General features: G+C 55.4%; 2 protein-coding genes across 3 annotated transcripts in view; one reads left to right on the forward strand and one right to left on the reverse strand.

Moving 5' to 3' along the window:
- NUBP2 (nucleotide binding protein 2) overlaps positions 1 to 5530 on the forward strand; it is a 12596-nt gene extending 7066 nt beyond the window's left edge. Inside the window, exons 2-7 of one of the 2 annotated variants that reach the window (XM_008581523.1) lie at positions 2434 to 2555; positions 2759 to 2957; positions 3864 to 4018; positions 4146 to 4256; positions 4410 to 4479; positions 4919 to 5530. In XM_008581523.1, the coding sequence (XP_008579745.1) occupies positions 2434 to 2555; positions 2759 to 2957; positions 3864 to 4018; positions 4146 to 4256; positions 4410 to 4479; positions 4919 to 5064 (803 nt within the window). In that variant the 3' untranslated portion in view covers positions 5065 to 5530. The remainder of the gene's footprint in view (positions 1 to 2433; positions 2556 to 2758; positions 2958 to 3863; positions 4019 to 4145; positions 4257 to 4409; positions 4480 to 4918) is intronic. The other variant, XM_008581529.1, reaches the window with a different exon arrangement.
- A 928-nt stretch (positions 5531 to 6458) lies between these two features.
- IGFALS (insulin-like growth factor binding protein, acid labile subunit) lies at positions 6459 to 9666 on the reverse strand. The gene is made up of 2 exons (XM_008581538.1): positions 9651 to 9666; positions 6459 to 8478 (listed from the first exon to the last, which is right to left on the reverse strand). The coding sequence occupies exons 1-2, from the start codon at positions 9664 to 9666 to the stop codon at positions 6677 to 6679; spliced, it is 1818 nt and encodes a 605-aa protein (XP_008579760.1). The 3' UTR covers positions 6459 to 6676.
- Between the last annotated feature and the right edge of the window lie 7259 nt (positions 9667 to 16925).

Raw genomic sequence — 16925 nt, forward strand, 5'->3', positions numbered from 1 at the left:
GGGGAGACGAGCGGCCCGCGCGAGGAAGCGGAAGGAAGGCGTGAGGCGCGTCGGTGGGATGGAGGCGGCGGCTGGTGAGCGTGCGGGCCCGGGCCCGCCTCCGTGCGCGCTGTCGCAGTCGCCCCTTCAGCCGCAGGCCGGCGGGTGTGCCTGCTCCGACGGAGAGCGGGCCTCGCCGCCTCTGGTCCAGGCCCGGCAGTCCGCGGCCACCGGACCCACACCCTCCTCTGGGCGGGCTCTTCTGTCTGCACCGCGCCCGCAGCGGCCCCGGAGCGACGCTAACTCATCTTGGCTGCTTTCAAACACAGTATTTCCCTATCGCGTGCTGTGGGTCTTTGATTTGGTAGCCTGGTGACGCCAGAAGATTTGAGACTTGAAGTTTGAGCGAGACTTAATCAGGAATCTTGTTTACACACATTCTTCTAAAAAGAGGGAAAAAGCAGAATGTCACGTGCTCGTAGTTCTGGTGGAAGTATCAATGTAGCTTCTGAGCCTTCAGAAAGGCGGAAGTTGCGTGGGACACTCATATTAGTGGGTGGGCCAGAGGCGGTGTTAGCAGGGGCGGCTGCCTTCCTATCTTCTGAGCGACTTCGGTACCGGAAGGGGGACAGACTGGGCAACAAAGCCTCACAACCCGCATCCCACAGGTTGTGAACATGGCATTGGAATCCTGTGCTGGAGGGAAGAATCTGCAGTTTTTTCTTAAGATTAGGGTAGATTTGCTACAGAATGAGAAAAACAAAGTCATTCAGAGTGATAGAAACTTTTTTCTTTAAACTAGGGAAAAAGTGCACATAAAAATTCAAAAGGCCTAAAGGATATGCATTAAATTGACCCCGTTCCCTGAGGCAACCCTGTCCTCAGTTGTTACTTGTATTTTTCCAGATTTTTTTCATATAAAAACACATACTTGTCCAGCACGTCAAATGACCTGGATTTGGTTGGACATTACCCAGAAGGCTGACCAGGACTTGTTATCCATAGGGAGGGCTGTAGCCTCCCTCCAGGGAGACTCTTTGTGTTCTTTCTTTGCCATCTTCTCCCCACTCGGCACAGCCTCTGTAGTAATCCCTTAGTGAATGCATATCTCTGATAATCCGCTTATAAACTTTCTCAGTTTGCTTAGGAGTGAAAGGTTCTGGGGGTTGACCCCAAGGTTGTTGTCTGGGAAGCCCCTGCACCTCCCAGTTACCTGACAGTAGTGCTGCTGTGTTTGGCGCTTAGCACCAGCAGATAACATTCCCCACTTCTACCAATGGGGAAAGCCTGGTTCCTGGGATTAATACCTTTGCTGTCCAGCACCGGCCCCAATGCAGAGTAGAAGTCAGGACCGAGATCCAGCAGGGTCTTCCCAGAGTCCCCCTGGCTGCAACAGAAGTGAACTTGCTTCTCTGCACAGTTTACTCTCGGTACTTGTCAATATTAAGGTGACTTAAGTAATAACCTAATTGCTATAGAGATGATCTCAAAGCCACAGTTTTCAGGCTTTGTTTTTGAACATGATGCCTGGGGGGGCGGGGGGGGGGGCCTTTCCTGTCACCTGAATAACACCATGGGCAGGCATTGCAACACATTTGTGAGAAGGCCCTGCCCGAAAGCCAGGCCAGGTACTCTCCAAGTTCTTCCTGGGAGGCTTTGGATCCGGTGGCCTTTGAACCTACCCTTGAGAGGAGGGTCAGGAGGATTATGTGTCATTTGTTCAGCCCCCATGTCCATCCTCCTGAGGACCAGGACAGCAGGTGGTAGAGCAGCCTGCTGGAGATGAGGCAGGGGTCTGAGTGGTGGCACTGGGGTGAGAACATGGGGGTCTTGTAGTGTGGCTGAGGGTTGTGTGTGCAGACAGCAACCCTGTGGTGTGGCGGGGTCAGGAGGGTGTGTGTTCACCAGGCCGCATTGTGGACCCACCAGAAAGAAGAGGAGCTGGGCCAGAGCAGGCAGTGGGATCCACAGAGTTGTGGGGAGGGGCCAAGGACACCACTTGGCTTCTTAAGGCCTTGAGCCAGCCCGGTGGCACTGTGCACATGTGTTGGATTGTGGCCAGGCAGGTCCCTGAGAGCTCAGGGCTGCCTCATGTGCCTCTTCTGACCCTAGGGGAGTGGGCTGGGGGCATCTGCCTTTTGTACAGATGTACCATGTGGCTTAGTCTCGTTTGTGTCTCATTAGAATTACCAGAGCTGACAGTTTTAAGATTATGTCACCTGTGTGTGTGTGCACGCACCTACGCAGGCACACAGTGTTTGAGGGATCAGCAGGCTGGGGCTGCTGGAAGACCTAACACCTGGGGTCTTTGCTCTGTCAGGGAAAGGGGACCACATCTGGGTGTGATCATTAACCACTGCCCTGGACGTGGGAGGTGCTTGGTGACCCTGAATGAGTAGCGAGAGCACCTGGTGCTCAAGGGACTCCCTGACCTTCCACCACCTTGTTTCAAAGCAGAGTGTGGGAACCTGGCCGGCGTCCGGCACATCATCCTCATCCTCTCGGGAAAGGGGGGCGTTGGGAAAAGCACCATCTCCACGGAGCTGGCTCTGGCTCTGCGCCATGCAGGCAAGAAGGTGAGCCCACCCCTGCCGAGCCCATATCTAGCACTGCCGGCCCTGCCAGCTGTCCTGTCCCTCCCTGAGCTGCCGCCACTGCCCCTGCCCCAGTTGGTGGACGGAGATTCAAGGGCATCCCCCATGCCGCCAAAACAGGCATTGTAGGCTTCTCACCGCCTCACCTGACAGTGTGTTGCCTGTGGGCATCCCGCCTCCTGCAGGTAGGCATCCTCGACGTGGACCTATGTGGCCCCAGCATTCCCCGCATGCTCCAAGTGCAGGGCAGGGCTGTGCACCAGTGCGACAGCGGCTGGGTGCCCGTCTTTGTGGACCAGGAGCAGAGCATCGCCCTCATGTCTGTGGGCTTTCTGCTGGAGAAGCCGGATGAGGCCGTGGTGTGGAGAGGCCCCAAGAAGAACGGTAATGACCAGGCAGGGGCAGATGCCAGCAGCCTTCCAGCCTCTCCAGCAGACCCTCCTTCCTCAAGGCCACTGCCATCAGTAAAGTCAGAGGAGTTTAGCTATGGCCTCTCCACTGGAAGATGGCTCTTCCTGCAGAATTGCCCCCACCACTCACTATAAAGCAGCCAGGCCTGCACCAGGACAGCTGTGCAGGGCGTCCCTGGTGCCCAGACACAGGCTCTGGGTGGGTCATCAGATGGGACCGAGTCAGAGCAAGCATCTGTAGTCAGCGTCATTGGGAAGCCATTGGCCACAGCAGCCCTGTTTCCCTGTCAGGAGGGGTTGGGTCTGATCACACCTGCACCCTTGGGATGTAAGGACCAAAGACCACCCAGTGATCAGGGGGAGGGTGGCACTGAGGTTGGGCTGTGGTCCTGCCGGAGCAGCAGGTGGTGTTAAACCCTCTCTAATTGCAGGAAGGTGGCCAGGGGTGAGACACAAGCCCAGGCAGGTGGCTGCTTCTGGACCCACCAGCCAGGGTTCCACTGTAGGCCACCTCCTCTCCAGGCCTGAGGACTTGGGTGTCCCCAAGTCTGGGTACAGACACCCCCCCACCCCCACCCGCAGAGGGTCCCAGCTCAGTGTCCTGAGCTGAGGTCTCAGCAGGAGTCCGCTACTGGCCCTGCAGGGCAGGGTGTTGAGGCAGGGGTGGGTGCTAGGAGTGGCCCAGAAGCTGAGGAGGAAGAGGTGTTGTGGGGAGGGGACAGGCTCTGCACATGCCACCTTGGGCTGCAGGGTGGTCTGGGGCCTTCCAAGCATGTTCAATGGGGGCTGGTGGGGGCGCTGGCCTGACAAGCTGAGGCCCCTTCCTCGGGCTTGGTCTGGCAGCACAGACTTGCCTCTGCTGACCACATGGGCTTCACAGCACTGATAAAGCAGTTTGTGTCTGACGTGGCCTGGGGGGAACTGGACTACCTGGTTGTGGACACACCCCCGGGGACCTCTGACGAGCACATCGCTACCCTCGAAGCCCTGCGTCCCTACAAGCCCCTGGGGGCCCTCGTGGTCACCACGCCGCAGGTATGGCTCCCAGCTCCCCATGTGTGAAGACTGTCCCCAGTGCCAGCGGGGGAGGGTCTCCCTGCTCTTCGGCACCCCTTGGTTTAGAGTGCAGCTGGTCAGCCAGACATGTCTTCTTTGTCTCCAGGCAGTGTCCGTGGGGGACGTGCGGCGGGAGCTGACCTTCTGCAGGAAGACAGGGCTGCAGGTGATGGGGGTCGTGGAAAACATGAGCAGCTTTGTCTGCCCACACTGCGCGGTGAGTTGGGGCAGGTGGTCGGGACCGTCACAGGGCTGGTGGGCAGGCACAGGGCAGGTTCACAGGCACAGGAGAGCTGCTGCCACCTGCCCAGGCCACTCCCTGCACCTACAGAGTGTGGCAGGCAGGGCACTCACAGCCCCCGTCTCCTAGGAGTGCACCAACGTCTTCTCCAGGGGCGGCGGGGAGGAGCTGGCCAGACACGCCGGGGTTCCCTTTTTAGGTGAGTGCCTGAGAGCTGGGGGCAGCCGGGTCCAGCTCTCCCCTCTGGGGCCTCTGCTCTGGGTGGGCCTGACTTACCTGTGCCCACGGGGTGCCCAAAGAAGAGGAGAGCGGCAGGAGCCGTGTCTTTCTGGCTTCCTTGTGACACGCAAGGCACTGGCTGTGAGCACTCCTCACCTCTAGGAGATCCACTGCCACCAAGTGAGTGGGGCCACACGGCTGACATGCCTGCTGCAACCACTGAGCAGAGGGTGGGACAGCATCCACCCGGGCCGTGGCTTTGGGAGTGCCTCTTTTGGGGCGCTGAGGTCCCCAGAGCTTGTCCCATACTCCCTTCACGTGGATGGTCACTGTGCCGCCGGGCAGCGTGTGAGGGTCTCAGCCATAGCAGCAGCTGAGGGTCGCACCGCTTGCAGCCGCTGCCTGTCTCATGTTCACAGGCTCTGTGCCCCTGGACCCCGAGCTCACAAGAAGCCTAGAGGAGGGGCGCGACTTCATCCAGGAGTTCCCCAAGAGCCCTGCCTTTCCTGCGCTCATCTCCATAACCCAGAAGATTCTGGACAGGGCGCTGGCTCAGCTTTCTTGACTGAGGCGGCCCCTGCTCCTGACACTGAGAGGCGCTTACCGAGTGCAGGTCCGGGGAAGCCTACAGGTGCTGGCCCGGGGCCCTGGATGTGCAGATACCTCTCCGCCCGGCCCTGGGAGCTGTTGCCAGGGTTCCAGCGGCAGCTGGGGCTGAGGACAGCCATGGCCTGGGTGTGGCCTTGAGACAGCAGTGGTCTAGGCCCTGCACAGGCTTCTTCCCAGCTCTGGTTACAATCGAGCTTCACATCTGTGCCCCAGACACTGGCTGCTCCTTACAGCTGAGTGTCCACACCGCTCACAGGGCTCACTCAACATCAGCTGTCCTCAGGGGACCCAGGACTCCCATCCCCCGAGAATTGATGAATCACGTGTTGAGGGAGGAAAGCCTCCTGTGAGGTGCTGGACTGCCCCCAGGCATGTCTTGTAACTTTAGAGGAAGCTACCATTAAATTTGTCCCACCACAGTGCTTCCAAGTCTCACGTTTCTAGATCGTTCTGCCCTCGGTGGTCAGCCAGCAGGGCTGGACCAGCAGTTCTGTCAGCTCTGTTGTCGACAAGGCCCTGAAGACCAAGGAGAGGGTGCATTTGTTTCTCATTTGGTGGGACTTTGGGAAGATTTTATGATACCAGAGAAAGCCGCGGATGGGGAAGCTTAGCCTTGGGAGAACTGCCTGCACGGGGACGCTGAGGGCAGCCTGGGGCCTAGTGTGGCTGAGACGAGAAGATGAGGGTAAGAGTGAGCTGTGAGCCCAGGGTCTCCTCCTGTGCGTTGACCCAAGAAAGCCCGGAAAGCACGCCTTGTGCACAACAGGGCGGAGCGCGGGCCCTCGGCACAGGAGGCATGGGGGTGGGCAGGCCGCGAGGCTACCCCGGGTTCTGCGAATGGAGTTTCCTTGAGAGTAAGAGAAGGCCGCTGTTGAGGCCGTTGCCTGGCGTGCAGGGTGCTGGAGAAGCTGTGCCAGTTCCTACCTCTGCCCCGCCAGCCTACATCATCCAGAGCTAACTGTGGTGCCGTCAGCAGCACCTCAGTCTTCTGTACCATGCCAGTGACGAGGCTGCAGGGCCCTGACTACCCAGGACTGGGATGCCTCTGAGGACACTGCCTGGTGCCCAGCACAGTGTCCTAAAGAGAAGCAAAATGTGGAGGTTCTGGGAGGACCTGAGTAAGTCCCCATCAATTCCTAGGAGGGGGCAGGTGGGTATACTGGGGAGGAGCCCAAGCGGGCAGCTGTGAGGACCAAGAGGACACGCAGGGGCACAATAGAGTCTGGCCGGGGCCCCTGCATGGGATGGGCAGAGCAGGAGCAGGACATGGGCAGGGGAGACCGCAGCGTACCCAGGCCACGCCCTCCTTCCCCTCCCAAGTCCAGCTCTCGAGGTCACATGTGTTGTTTAGATTGCTTTTAATTGATGACAGCTGGGGAGCTGATGGCCTCCAGCCCTCCTGGCCAGGCCCCTGCCCACATGCCCTGAGCCAGCACCCACAGACTCTAGGACTGTCTGTCCCGAGCACTGGGGCGGTGTGCCTGTCTGACCCTGGGGACCGACTCCTGCAGGAAGAGTGAGGCCCTGTCCCGACCACAGGGCAGTGTCTGGCCAGGGTGAGCCCCACGTTAGCAGTGAGCAAAGTGGGCCTCATCGAGGTCCCGCAGGTCAAGGCCCACGGCGCCAGGAGGGCTGGCACAGGTGATGTTGTTGTAGGTGTACATGGGGGGCTGGTGGTCGTCCCCATCGGGCACAGCCTGGACAAAGCGGGGCACGACATTGGGGTTCTGCAGGGCAAAGTCCCGCAGCGCCTTGAGGGGACAGCCACAGTCCCAGGGGTTGCCCTCCAGCCACAGGCGCTCCAGACCTGGGGACTGTGGCATGAAGGTCTGCAGCGAGTTGTTCCTGAGGCTCAGGTAGCGCAGCCGTCCCAGCGGCGACAGGAGGCTGGTGGCCAGCACCTCCAGGCGGTTGTGCGAGACATCCAGCCAGAAGACCCGCTGCAGGGGGCCCAGGGCATCTGCAGGCAGCGCCGACAGCCGGTTGCGAGAGAGGAGCAGGTACTCCAGCTTGCCCAGGCCCTGGAAGAGCCGGCGGGGCAGGTGCGTGAGTTGGTTGGCAGTGAAGTCGAGCTCCAGGAGCTCGGCCAACCCCCACAGGCTCTGCTCCTCGATGCCCGTGATGCTGTTGTCCCTGAGGAAGAGCCTGCGCAGCCCCGAGAGGCCGGCAAATGTGTGTGGCCCAATGTGGCTTAGGCAGCTACCCTCCAGGTGCAGGCTGTGCAGCTTGCCCAGGCCCTGGAACACCTGCTCTGGGAGGCTCCCAAGACAGTTGCCAGACAGGTTCATGACAGCCAGGTTGAAGAGGCCAAGGAAGGCACCCGCCTTCACCTCCTGGATCTGGTTGTTGTTAAGTGCGAGCACCTCCAGCTGCCCCAGACCCTCAAACGTCTTCTCCGCCAACTGCCTCAGGCGGTTATGGCCAAGCCGCAGCTCCTCCAGGAAGTGCAGGTCCTTGAAGGTGCGGGGTCGCAGGCTGGCGATAGCATTGTATGAGAGGCGCAGGACGTGCAGGCCCAGCAGCCCCGGGAAGGTGTCCTCCAGGAGGCCGGTGACGCGGTTGTGGGACAACTCCAGCCAGCGCAGCGCCTTCATGCCGAGGAAGGCGCCGGGGGCCACGGCAGTGATGAGGTTGCGGTCCAGGTAGAGCTTTTGCAGCCGGGGCAGCTGCGTGAAGACGTTGGCCTTGATGCTCCGCAGTGCGTTCCTGCTCAGGTCCAGCTCCCGCAGCTCGCCCAGACCACAGAAGAGTGCAGGCTGCAGGTAGGCCAGCTTGTTGCCTGCCAGCACCAGCTCTCGGAGGTTGCCCAGGCCCTGGAACACGGTGTCGGGAAGCACCACCAGGCTGTTCCAGCCGAGGTTGAGGTCCCAGAGATTGGCCAGGCCTTCGAAGAGGCCCTCGTCTACCCTGCTGAGGAGGTTGTTGCTGAGGCCGAGTGAGGCCAGGCCGGGTGTGTGTGTGAATGTGCCGGCTGCCAGGCTGCGCAGCTCATTCCGCTCCAGGTGCAGGTGGTACAGGCTCTGCAGGCCCAGGAACGCCCGTGGCTCCAGACTGCCCAGCCCACTGCCCTGCAGGTTGAGGAAGTCGAGGCTGGAGAGGTTCCGGAAGGCCGCTGGGGGGATGGACAAGAGGCAGTTGCCGTCCAGCCACAGGGCCCGGGCGCTGTCAGGAATGCCATCAGGCAGCCGCGTGAGGTTCCGCGAGCTGCAGAACACGTTGAGCTCCTCCATATAGTCGTCGTAGCTGCAGGTGCAGATGGCTGGGCACTGTGGGCCCTCGGTGCCTCCCACTGTCCTGGGCTCTGCTCCCTTCAGGCCACAGGGGCCCAGTGCTGCCCAGGTGACCAGCAGCACCGCCAGGGCCAGGCCTCCTGCAGGGAGAGGGGCTTGGGGAGGCAGCTCCGAGGGAGCTCTGCCTAGGTGGGTGTGACACCAGCTTCCTGAGGCCTGGCCGTAGCAAGAGGAGGTGCCCATCTGAACCGAGGCTGTGCTCACCCCACATAACTATGAAATAGAGGCCAAGCGGGATGAGCAGGTCCTCAGGCTCAAGAGAGGCCTACACTTTGTGCCCCATGGGACCAGCAGGGTGGCAGTCCCTGTCTCAGTGCAGAAAGAGCCGAGGGCTTGGGCCACGTGGCTATGGCAGGCTGGGCCCCTGGCCATCAGGCTGTGTGGCTGTCTGCACCCCCATGCAGATGCTCCAGCCAGGCCAGGCTGCCACGCTGGCCTGGAGGAAGGAGAGGGATCTGAGCTGGAGCTGTAGGCTAAAGCCTGGCCATTTGGGGGATATTATGGAGCAGGCCAGGATGGGGTGTTTGCTTGCTGCCCTCGGAGAATGGTCAGTGAGTGGGTGCCCCCTGCCCTGGTGAGGCTTCCTGGTATGTGCAGCCTGCACCAAACCTTGACCCCACGCTGCTGGGGAGAGGAACCCCTGACCATCGACTTACCAGAGGTCAGGTTACGTCTTAGGACAAGGAGCACCAAGCCCCACCAACCCGCCAGCAGCCTCCCAGCAACAGTGTCCCCAAACCTGCTCTGCTGGGCACTGAGCTGCTCTCAAGAGAGCTGGCGCCCCCCACCCGCTGTGCCTCTGCTGTGGTGGGTAGGAGGGGGCCTGGAGCATGGGCTTGGGCTCGGGCTGGCCCAGGCCTCAGGAGGGCTCCTGGCTGAGATGGACAGGGTATGAGGTCCCCAGGGGAGCAAGTGCTGGAGGGGGGCAGTGGGCTGCCCAGTAAGCAGTCCTCGGCCAGGCCCTCGATGTGGGGATGAGAAACACCTTGCCCCATCCTGTACCCTCTGCACCACCCTGGTGTGCTGGTGGGGAGGTGGGAAGAGGAATCAGAGACTCTCTGGTGCCAGGCCCCCCCATGTCCCCCTTCCACCCCAGCACCCACATTCCCCACCATGGGATCTCTCCCTGCCAGCCCATCCAGAGCCAAGCCCCCCAGAGCTTCCCTGGCACTGCCAGCCCTCGCCTCAGCGAGCTCAGGGTCGTGGGCCGACCACCCCCAGAGTGAGTGGCAGGGAGTGCTCGGAGCCTCACCTTTCCTAAGGGCCATCCTGCTGCACAGCAGGCCACGGGGCAGGGGCAGGGGCGAGCGTGCGTCTGTCGGGCCAGCTGCTCTTGCTCTCTGGATTTCCCCACCACCGCCAGCCCAGCCCTGCTGGCCCCGGCTCCATTAACCCCCTCGTGCCGGGCCACCAGCATCGGCCCTGAGTCTCCTGGGTGCAGATGGTGCAAGGTGTGGCTGGGGGCTACATTTGCCCCACAGCCTCCTTCAGGGTCCACAGTGGGCTATGCCAAAGCTCTGGGGGCCAATGAGCCATCCCCTCTCCCAGCAAGGCTGGGGTAGGGCTGGGGCAGCCAGGTAGGGGTGGGGGTTCCCATGGAGCAGGCTTTGAGGGGTTGGTACCTAAGGCAGGTTTCGGGGCCCAGTGCTCTGCCAGCTCCCCCGCTATGGGCAAGGGACCCCCTAGCAGCCCCTGGGGTCTTGGGGACCCCACATTCTGCAGCCTGAGCAGATGGTTGTGTTAGGAGTTGATTGCTGCCCCATTTGTCCAAGCCCCGTTGCCTGGCACACTGCCCACGTGCCCTCCCCGGGGTGCCCAATAGCCTGGCCCAACCCAGGCCCAGCCTCGGCCTCTCCTGTGACCTCAGGGTTGGCTGGTGTCTGGCCACTGCCCCTCCCCCGGATCCTCTTCTAGGAATGCCTGGCAGGGCCACAGCCACCTCCTGTTTGCTGTCCCCAGCCCCAGCCTCCCAGGAAAGAGGCAGGCAGGGAAGAGCACAGGGCAGCCTGGCCTCTGCTGCCTTCGCTGTCCTCCAAGGCTGCAGGGAGACCCTAGCCACCCCATAGTCACCCCACTGTGTGTGCAGAGTCCACAGGGACATGTGCCTGGCCTGGTCTGAGATCACCCGAGTCAAGCAGGGGAAGGAGGCTCTCATGCCAGGAGAAACCACATCCCCCTCCCTACCTGGGGGGCTCTCCCGCTGCTGGCCGCTTGCCCTGCCCCTGCGCATCTCCAGCTCACTGTTACTTTCTCTCCAGGGCCGAACAGGTACAAGTTTGGCTGTCGCCCTGCAGGCCTGTTCTCTCCTCCATGCCCCCCAAGACCCTTCCTCTGGCTCTGTCAGTTGGGCCTGCCTGCTGGCAGGGCAGTAGGAATGTGTATGCACAAGAGGTGCTGGAAGGGGCAAGAAAAAGCAAAACCGGGCCTGGGAGGGCAAGGCTTATGGAGGTTTGTGGGACTCTCAGGCACAACTCTTGCAAAGCGTGGCAGAGGGAGATGGCAGGTGGGGGACCGCCCGCACACCTCCTGTCCCAGTGCTCCCCCAGCCTCCAAGAGCCGAGACTCTGCAGCTCCTGAGGAAGCAACCTTATCTCCTTTCCCTTTATCGAGCTTTGATTCTTTTCCAGGTCATTTCTCAGCTTCTCTTCTGAGAATTTATAGATCCACAGGGAGAAAGTCCACACCCAGAAAGACTCACAGATAAGTTTACACAGTAGAAAGTGCAGACTCAGCAGGGACTCTGGGCCCGGCCCACATGGGGGCCTCTCTGCCTGTGTCCAGGCTGCCAGGGGCTGAGGCTGGACTGGGGGCACGTGCCTTCCACTCAGGAGCCCCTCACTCTCCCGGTGGACCAGGAACGGAGAGTTAACATTACTGTCATTTTACTTTGGGAGGGTAGGAACGGAATCTCTTCCTGTATACCGCAAGCCGGGCTTTGTATGGCGGGGAAACCCTTACCAGGATTTTGGCAACTGGATTAGACATTTTTAAACCTCTCTGGAATCCTGCAGTAACACTGAGGCGTGTATACAACATAAATGTTCAGCCCACTGAGTTCCAGTGCAATCCCGACACACGGACACTCGCACACACACAGCCTGTCCTGGCTCCAGGCTGGTAACTTCCTGGCACTTTTTCCTAGTTTTACCCCTAAGTTTAGCTCAGCCTGTTTTTTGTTGTTGTTTGGGGAGGGGGGAGGGTTGGTTTTTGGCAGCTGGCAGGCATGGGGATCATAACCCTTGACCTTGGTGTTATCAGTCAATTGATTTTTGAGCTTTCTGAATCCTCTCACTCCCCCTGTGGAGGAAATGTTGCTTTTTCTTTTTTTCCTACCCACTTTTAATCTTCACGTGGATGGTGTCACAGGCTGCACAGGGCTTGGCTTCCTGTGTAACGCTGTCTGTGTGAGATGCAGCTGAGCGTAGATGCAACCGTCCCTGCCTTCTCAGCTACATCATGGAGCACATTCCCTGTTCTGTGGCTGCTGCAGGATGCAGCTCCTCCCCAGCTCGGGCCATTTGCAATGATGCCTGCCTCAATCACATCCTGGGGGGCGCATGCGTGCATGTCTGTTAGGAGAACCAAGTGGAATCGCTGCAACAGGGGTGTGTGTCTTCCTGGCAGAGGAGGCCACCCTCCCCAGATAGGCAGGATCCACACACAGCTGTTTACACTCAGCCCGGATGACAGCAGGTGGTGCCATGTTGGTGGTGCCATCATGTTTCACGTTGTCAGTCACCAGTGAGACCAAGCATCTTTTCAGAGGCTCCTGGGCCACTGGATTATCCTGCTGTGGCAAGTGCATGTTGAAGTCTCTTGCCAATTTTCTATCAGCTTGTCTGCCAGTCTGATTTGTGAGATGTTAGAAAAGCACCATATGTTCTGTATGGGGGCATCACCAGCATCTTCCTGCCCTGCAGCTGGTCTTTCCTTGTCTCACCGTGGTTCTGGTGTGAGTTCTTTGCTCCTGAGGAGTCGTTCTGGTGTGACTTCTTTGCAGCCTGAGAAGATGTCCCTTAAGTGTTACATACTGAACTTGTATTCCTCAAATACCAATAATAAAGATAGAAAACTGCCAAAAAAATTTCTATGCAGTCCCATTTACCAACCGTTTGTAGTTTCAAGTCCTATTTGGCAATGGACTTGAATATATATAAAGTATCTTGCAAACACTTTGTGCTTTTACCTTTCACATTGGTATCTGCAGTCCCCCTTCTGATACACTTCCTAGGAGCATGAGGTAGGGCTCAAGTTTAACACTTTCTCTGTGTGGGTTATGATGGACTCAGCACCAGTTAGCAAAGTGGCTGTCTCTGCTGGCTGTAAATCAAGGGCACGTGAGTCTGGGGGTGCCTCCCTCAGACTTTGTGGTCTCTCCTGTGCTGCTGTCACACCATCTGAATTGTGGAGGACTTTTGGTTAAGTTTTTGTGTTTTTTTTTCTGGCGGCTGGTGGCTGGCCAGAACAGGGATCAAACCCTGGACCTGAGTGTTATCAGCACCACACTGAGCTAACTGGCCAACCCTTTTCAGTCAGTTCTGATATCTGATGGGGCAGGTCCTCCCACCTCATACTTCAAGAGCATCTTGGCTCTCCATGGTCCTTTGAGTTTCCATAGAGACCTTAGAAGCCGCTTGTGAAGTTTCTAAAACAAAACCAAAAGCCTGTTGAAATCCAAGCTGTGCTGCAGTTCGTAGAGAGCTGACTGCAATATCGAGTCTTCCAACCTGTGGACATGCCGTATTCCCTCCTCTTAGTTTCTCTCAGGAGTGTTTTTGTAGATTTCTATGTTGGATCTTGCATGTAATTTTTAGATTTTTTCCTACGTAGTTATTTTTTATATTATTACATATGTTTTCTTTCTTAATTTCATTTTGTTTGTCAAGGGTGAAATTACTTTCTAGAAGTATGTTGGGATAACAAAGTATTAACTAAGGTACTGTTCTTACCTACCATCCTTTTTCAAAAACAGCCTCACTGATGGATAATTATAAGTCAGTGGTGTTTAGTAAGCGTGCGGACTTGTGCAGTCATCGCTGCTGCCCAGTTTCAGGCCATTCGCAGATGACACGTGGTCTGGCGTGTCAGGCGTCTCTCGCTGAGCATCGCGTTCCAGGTCCACACACGCTGTGTGTCAGCGCTTCACGCCTTGCTGTGGCTGAGTAATACTGTTCTGTGCACAGACCATATTCACCCACTATGGTCAGCTGACGGATACTTGGACTGTTTCCATTTTGGGATCATTATGAATAATGCTGCTGTAATTATTTGTATAAGTCTGTGTGGGTATATGTTTCGTTTATCTTGGGCAGATTCTTAGGAGTGGAATTGCTGGCTCACGTTACTTCTAAAACTTTTCCACGGTGACTGCACCAGCTCACACAGTGGGAGTCCCAGATTGATGGAGTTTGGATGTGTTGTCCCCTCCAAAACTCATGTGGAAATTTGATCCCCAATGTGGCAGTGTTGGAAACTGAGTCATGGTGTCGGATCCCTCATGAATGGATTAATGCTCTCCCTGGGGGAGGGGGGATTAATGAGTGAGTTCTTGCTCTATTAGTTCCCGTGAGAGCTCGTTGCTTAAAAATACCCTGGCACTTTCTCTCTCTCTTGCTTCCTCTCGCCATGTGATCTGCTTGTACCTGCCGGCTGCCTGCCTCTTTCCGCCATGAGTAGCAGCAGCCTGAGGCCCCACGCCAGATGCAGCTGTCCCAGAATCGTAAGCCAAATAAACCTCTATAAATTACCCAGTCTCAGGTAATTTTGTTATAAGCAACAAAGATGGACTAATAAATACACAGGTGCTCCAAACCTTCACTGGCACTGGGCCTGGGCAGGTTTTTGTTTCCTACTATTTTAACTGTAATGTGTTTTTCTCTGATAGCTAGTGGTGTTGATGAGCACCTTTTCATGTGTTTATTGGCCATTCTTTTATCTTCTTTGGTGAAATAGTCTATTCAAGTCTTTTGCCCATTTTTTAATTGGGTTGTTGGTATTGAGTTGTAAGACTTCGAATGTTATGGATACATGACTTTATATATTATGGATTACTAGGTATAAGATGTATACATCTATAAGATTTTAAGAGGTATATACATCTATAAGATGTATAGATTTTTTTGTCTCTGGTTTATCTCTTTATTTTTAAAATGTCTTTTGAAGCATATACATTTTTCGTTTTAATGATGTCCAATTTATTGATTTTTTTTTCTCTTATGGCTCAGGATTTTGGTATCCTATTTAAGAATTATTTGCTTAACCCCAAATCACAAAGACTTTCTCCTGCACCCTTCCTCTAAAAGTTCGACAGCTTCAGCTTGTACATTTAGGTCTGTGGTCCACTGTGAGTTCATTTATGCATGTGGTGTGAGGTGAAGGTCTAAGTTCACTTTCTTCCATGTGGACACGTAACTGTCCCAACACCATGTGTTGAAGAGACTATCCTTTCCCCCATTGAAATGGTTTGGCATCTTTGCTGAAAAAATCAATTGATCATAAATATAAGAATTTATTCTAGACTCTTAATTCTGATTCATTGATCTATATGCCTGTCTGCGCGCCATTACAACTCTTTATTACTGTGGCTTTATAGTAAGTTTTGAAATGAGGAGTCTGAGTCCTCCAACTTCATTCTTTTTCAGAATTGTTTCGGTTTTTGTAGGGTCCTGGTATTTCCGTATAAATTTATGATACGCTGGTCGGTTTCTCTCTGGGATTTTGATAGGGATTGCACTGGATCTATAATTTGGGGAGGACTTTTTATTTTTATTTTTTTAGACTTTTTTTTTTTGACTACTTACTGTTTTATTGTTGTCAATAAGTAAATTTAGGCTCGCTGGTTAGCTCAGCTGGTCAGAGCATGTTGTCATAACACTAAGGTCAAGAGTTCAATCCCTATACTGGTCAGCTGCCAACAAATAAATAAAAAAGAAGTAAATCTGGCTCACAGACATGTTCTAAATGGGTGGGTGGGGGAAGTTCTGGAAAAGAGAGACTGTGCAGTGATCTAACTCTAGGGCATAGAAGGCTGAGATAACCCCCTCCCCAATCTCCAGGTCCTTGCAGGGCCAGGGCAGGGGAGGGAAGAGCTGTGGATTGCTTGCCCGGCTCCAGGACATCTGCTTTCTGTCCCAGCGGGAATGCCAGCTGGGTATTGCTGAATCCTCTGGCTCTTGAAAGAAATGCCAGATACGTGGATTTTTTATGTGCAGTTTTCTAATTTTTAAATATTACAAACAATTCACAAAAAATACAAACACCGTTCAGGTGCAATATAAGAGGCTCTTGGCTGTGGCTTGTCAGACTGCTACCCCTCGAAGTATTCTCCAGGCTCCCATTGGGACTGGGGTCAAGTCAGAGGGTGACACTGAGACATTCAGCATTTTCAGGAATCCTGGGGTCCTCCCCAATCTGTGGTGTTGGAGTTAAGAAGTTGGGGTGCCTTGGTCCAGTCAGGGTTACCCAGCACATGTGGGGGTGTGTAAGTCCTAGGGCAGGAGGCCTGCAGAAAGAAGCAGGGCAGATATGGTGCACTGACACTAACAGGGCCCCCGCCCCCACCAGGAGATGTGCGTTGTCATGGTGATGGGAGGGCGGTGCCATACCAGGAACTCTTCCTCATGAGAACTTTTTTTTTTTTATTAAACCGGTAGTTTATTACGCTATCCAAAGGGCAAAGAGAACATATTCTACATTTTCTTCTAGACCAAGAACCTCTGGCCCCTCTGGTATGTCGGGGAGTCCACTGGTCCTATTGTATGAAAAATCATTATAGTTTTTCTTTTTTTAATTTATCAGTATACAATGTAGTTGATTTTCATGTCGCTTTACCAATTCCTCCTTTTCCCCCTCTTCACCCCCCCCATCAACATATCTGTTCACTTGGAGAACTGACACTTTAATGGTAGTCTTCCAATCAGTGAGCACGAAATCTCTCCATTTATTCAGGTCTTCCATTTCTCTCAGCAATGTTTTATAGCTTTCAGTGTGCAAATGTTACTCTTCCTTTGTTAAAGTGCAAGTTCCTATACATTTTATTGGTTTTGATGCTCTTGTGAGTGGAACTGTTTTCTTAATTTTTGGATTCTTATTAGTACATAGAAATACAATGAATCTATTAATCTTGTCTCCCACGACTTTGCTAAACTCATTAGTTCCAGTTGTGTGCATACATGTTCCTTAGAATTCGCTGTGTATAGGACCGTGTCATCTACGGGTAAAGACATTTTTCCTTTCCCGTATGTATGTTTTTGGGTTTTTTTTTTTTTTTTTTTTTTTTTTTTTGCACCTCATTGCATGGCCAGTGCAGTGCTGAGCAGAGCAGCAAAGGCAGACATCCTTGCCTTGCTCCTGGTGTAAGAGGGAAGCATTGTCGTTCACCATTATGAGACCAGCCGTCTGTGTCCATAGGTGCTGTGGTGGCTGAATAACACTCCCACCAACAGCATCAATGTCCTGACCTCTGGGGCCTGTGATCATGTCAGGTTACAAGGTAGAGGGGAGCTGAGGTTGCTGGTCGGCTGACCTT

Source organism: Galeopterus variegatus, unplaced genomic scaffold (genome assembly GCF_000696425.1).
Source record: "Galeopterus variegatus unplaced genomic scaffold, G_variegatus-3.0.2 Scaffold92, whole genome shotgun sequence".
NCBI classification, from domain to species: Eukaryota; Metazoa; Chordata; class Mammalia; order Dermoptera; family Cynocephalidae; genus Galeopterus; species Galeopterus variegatus.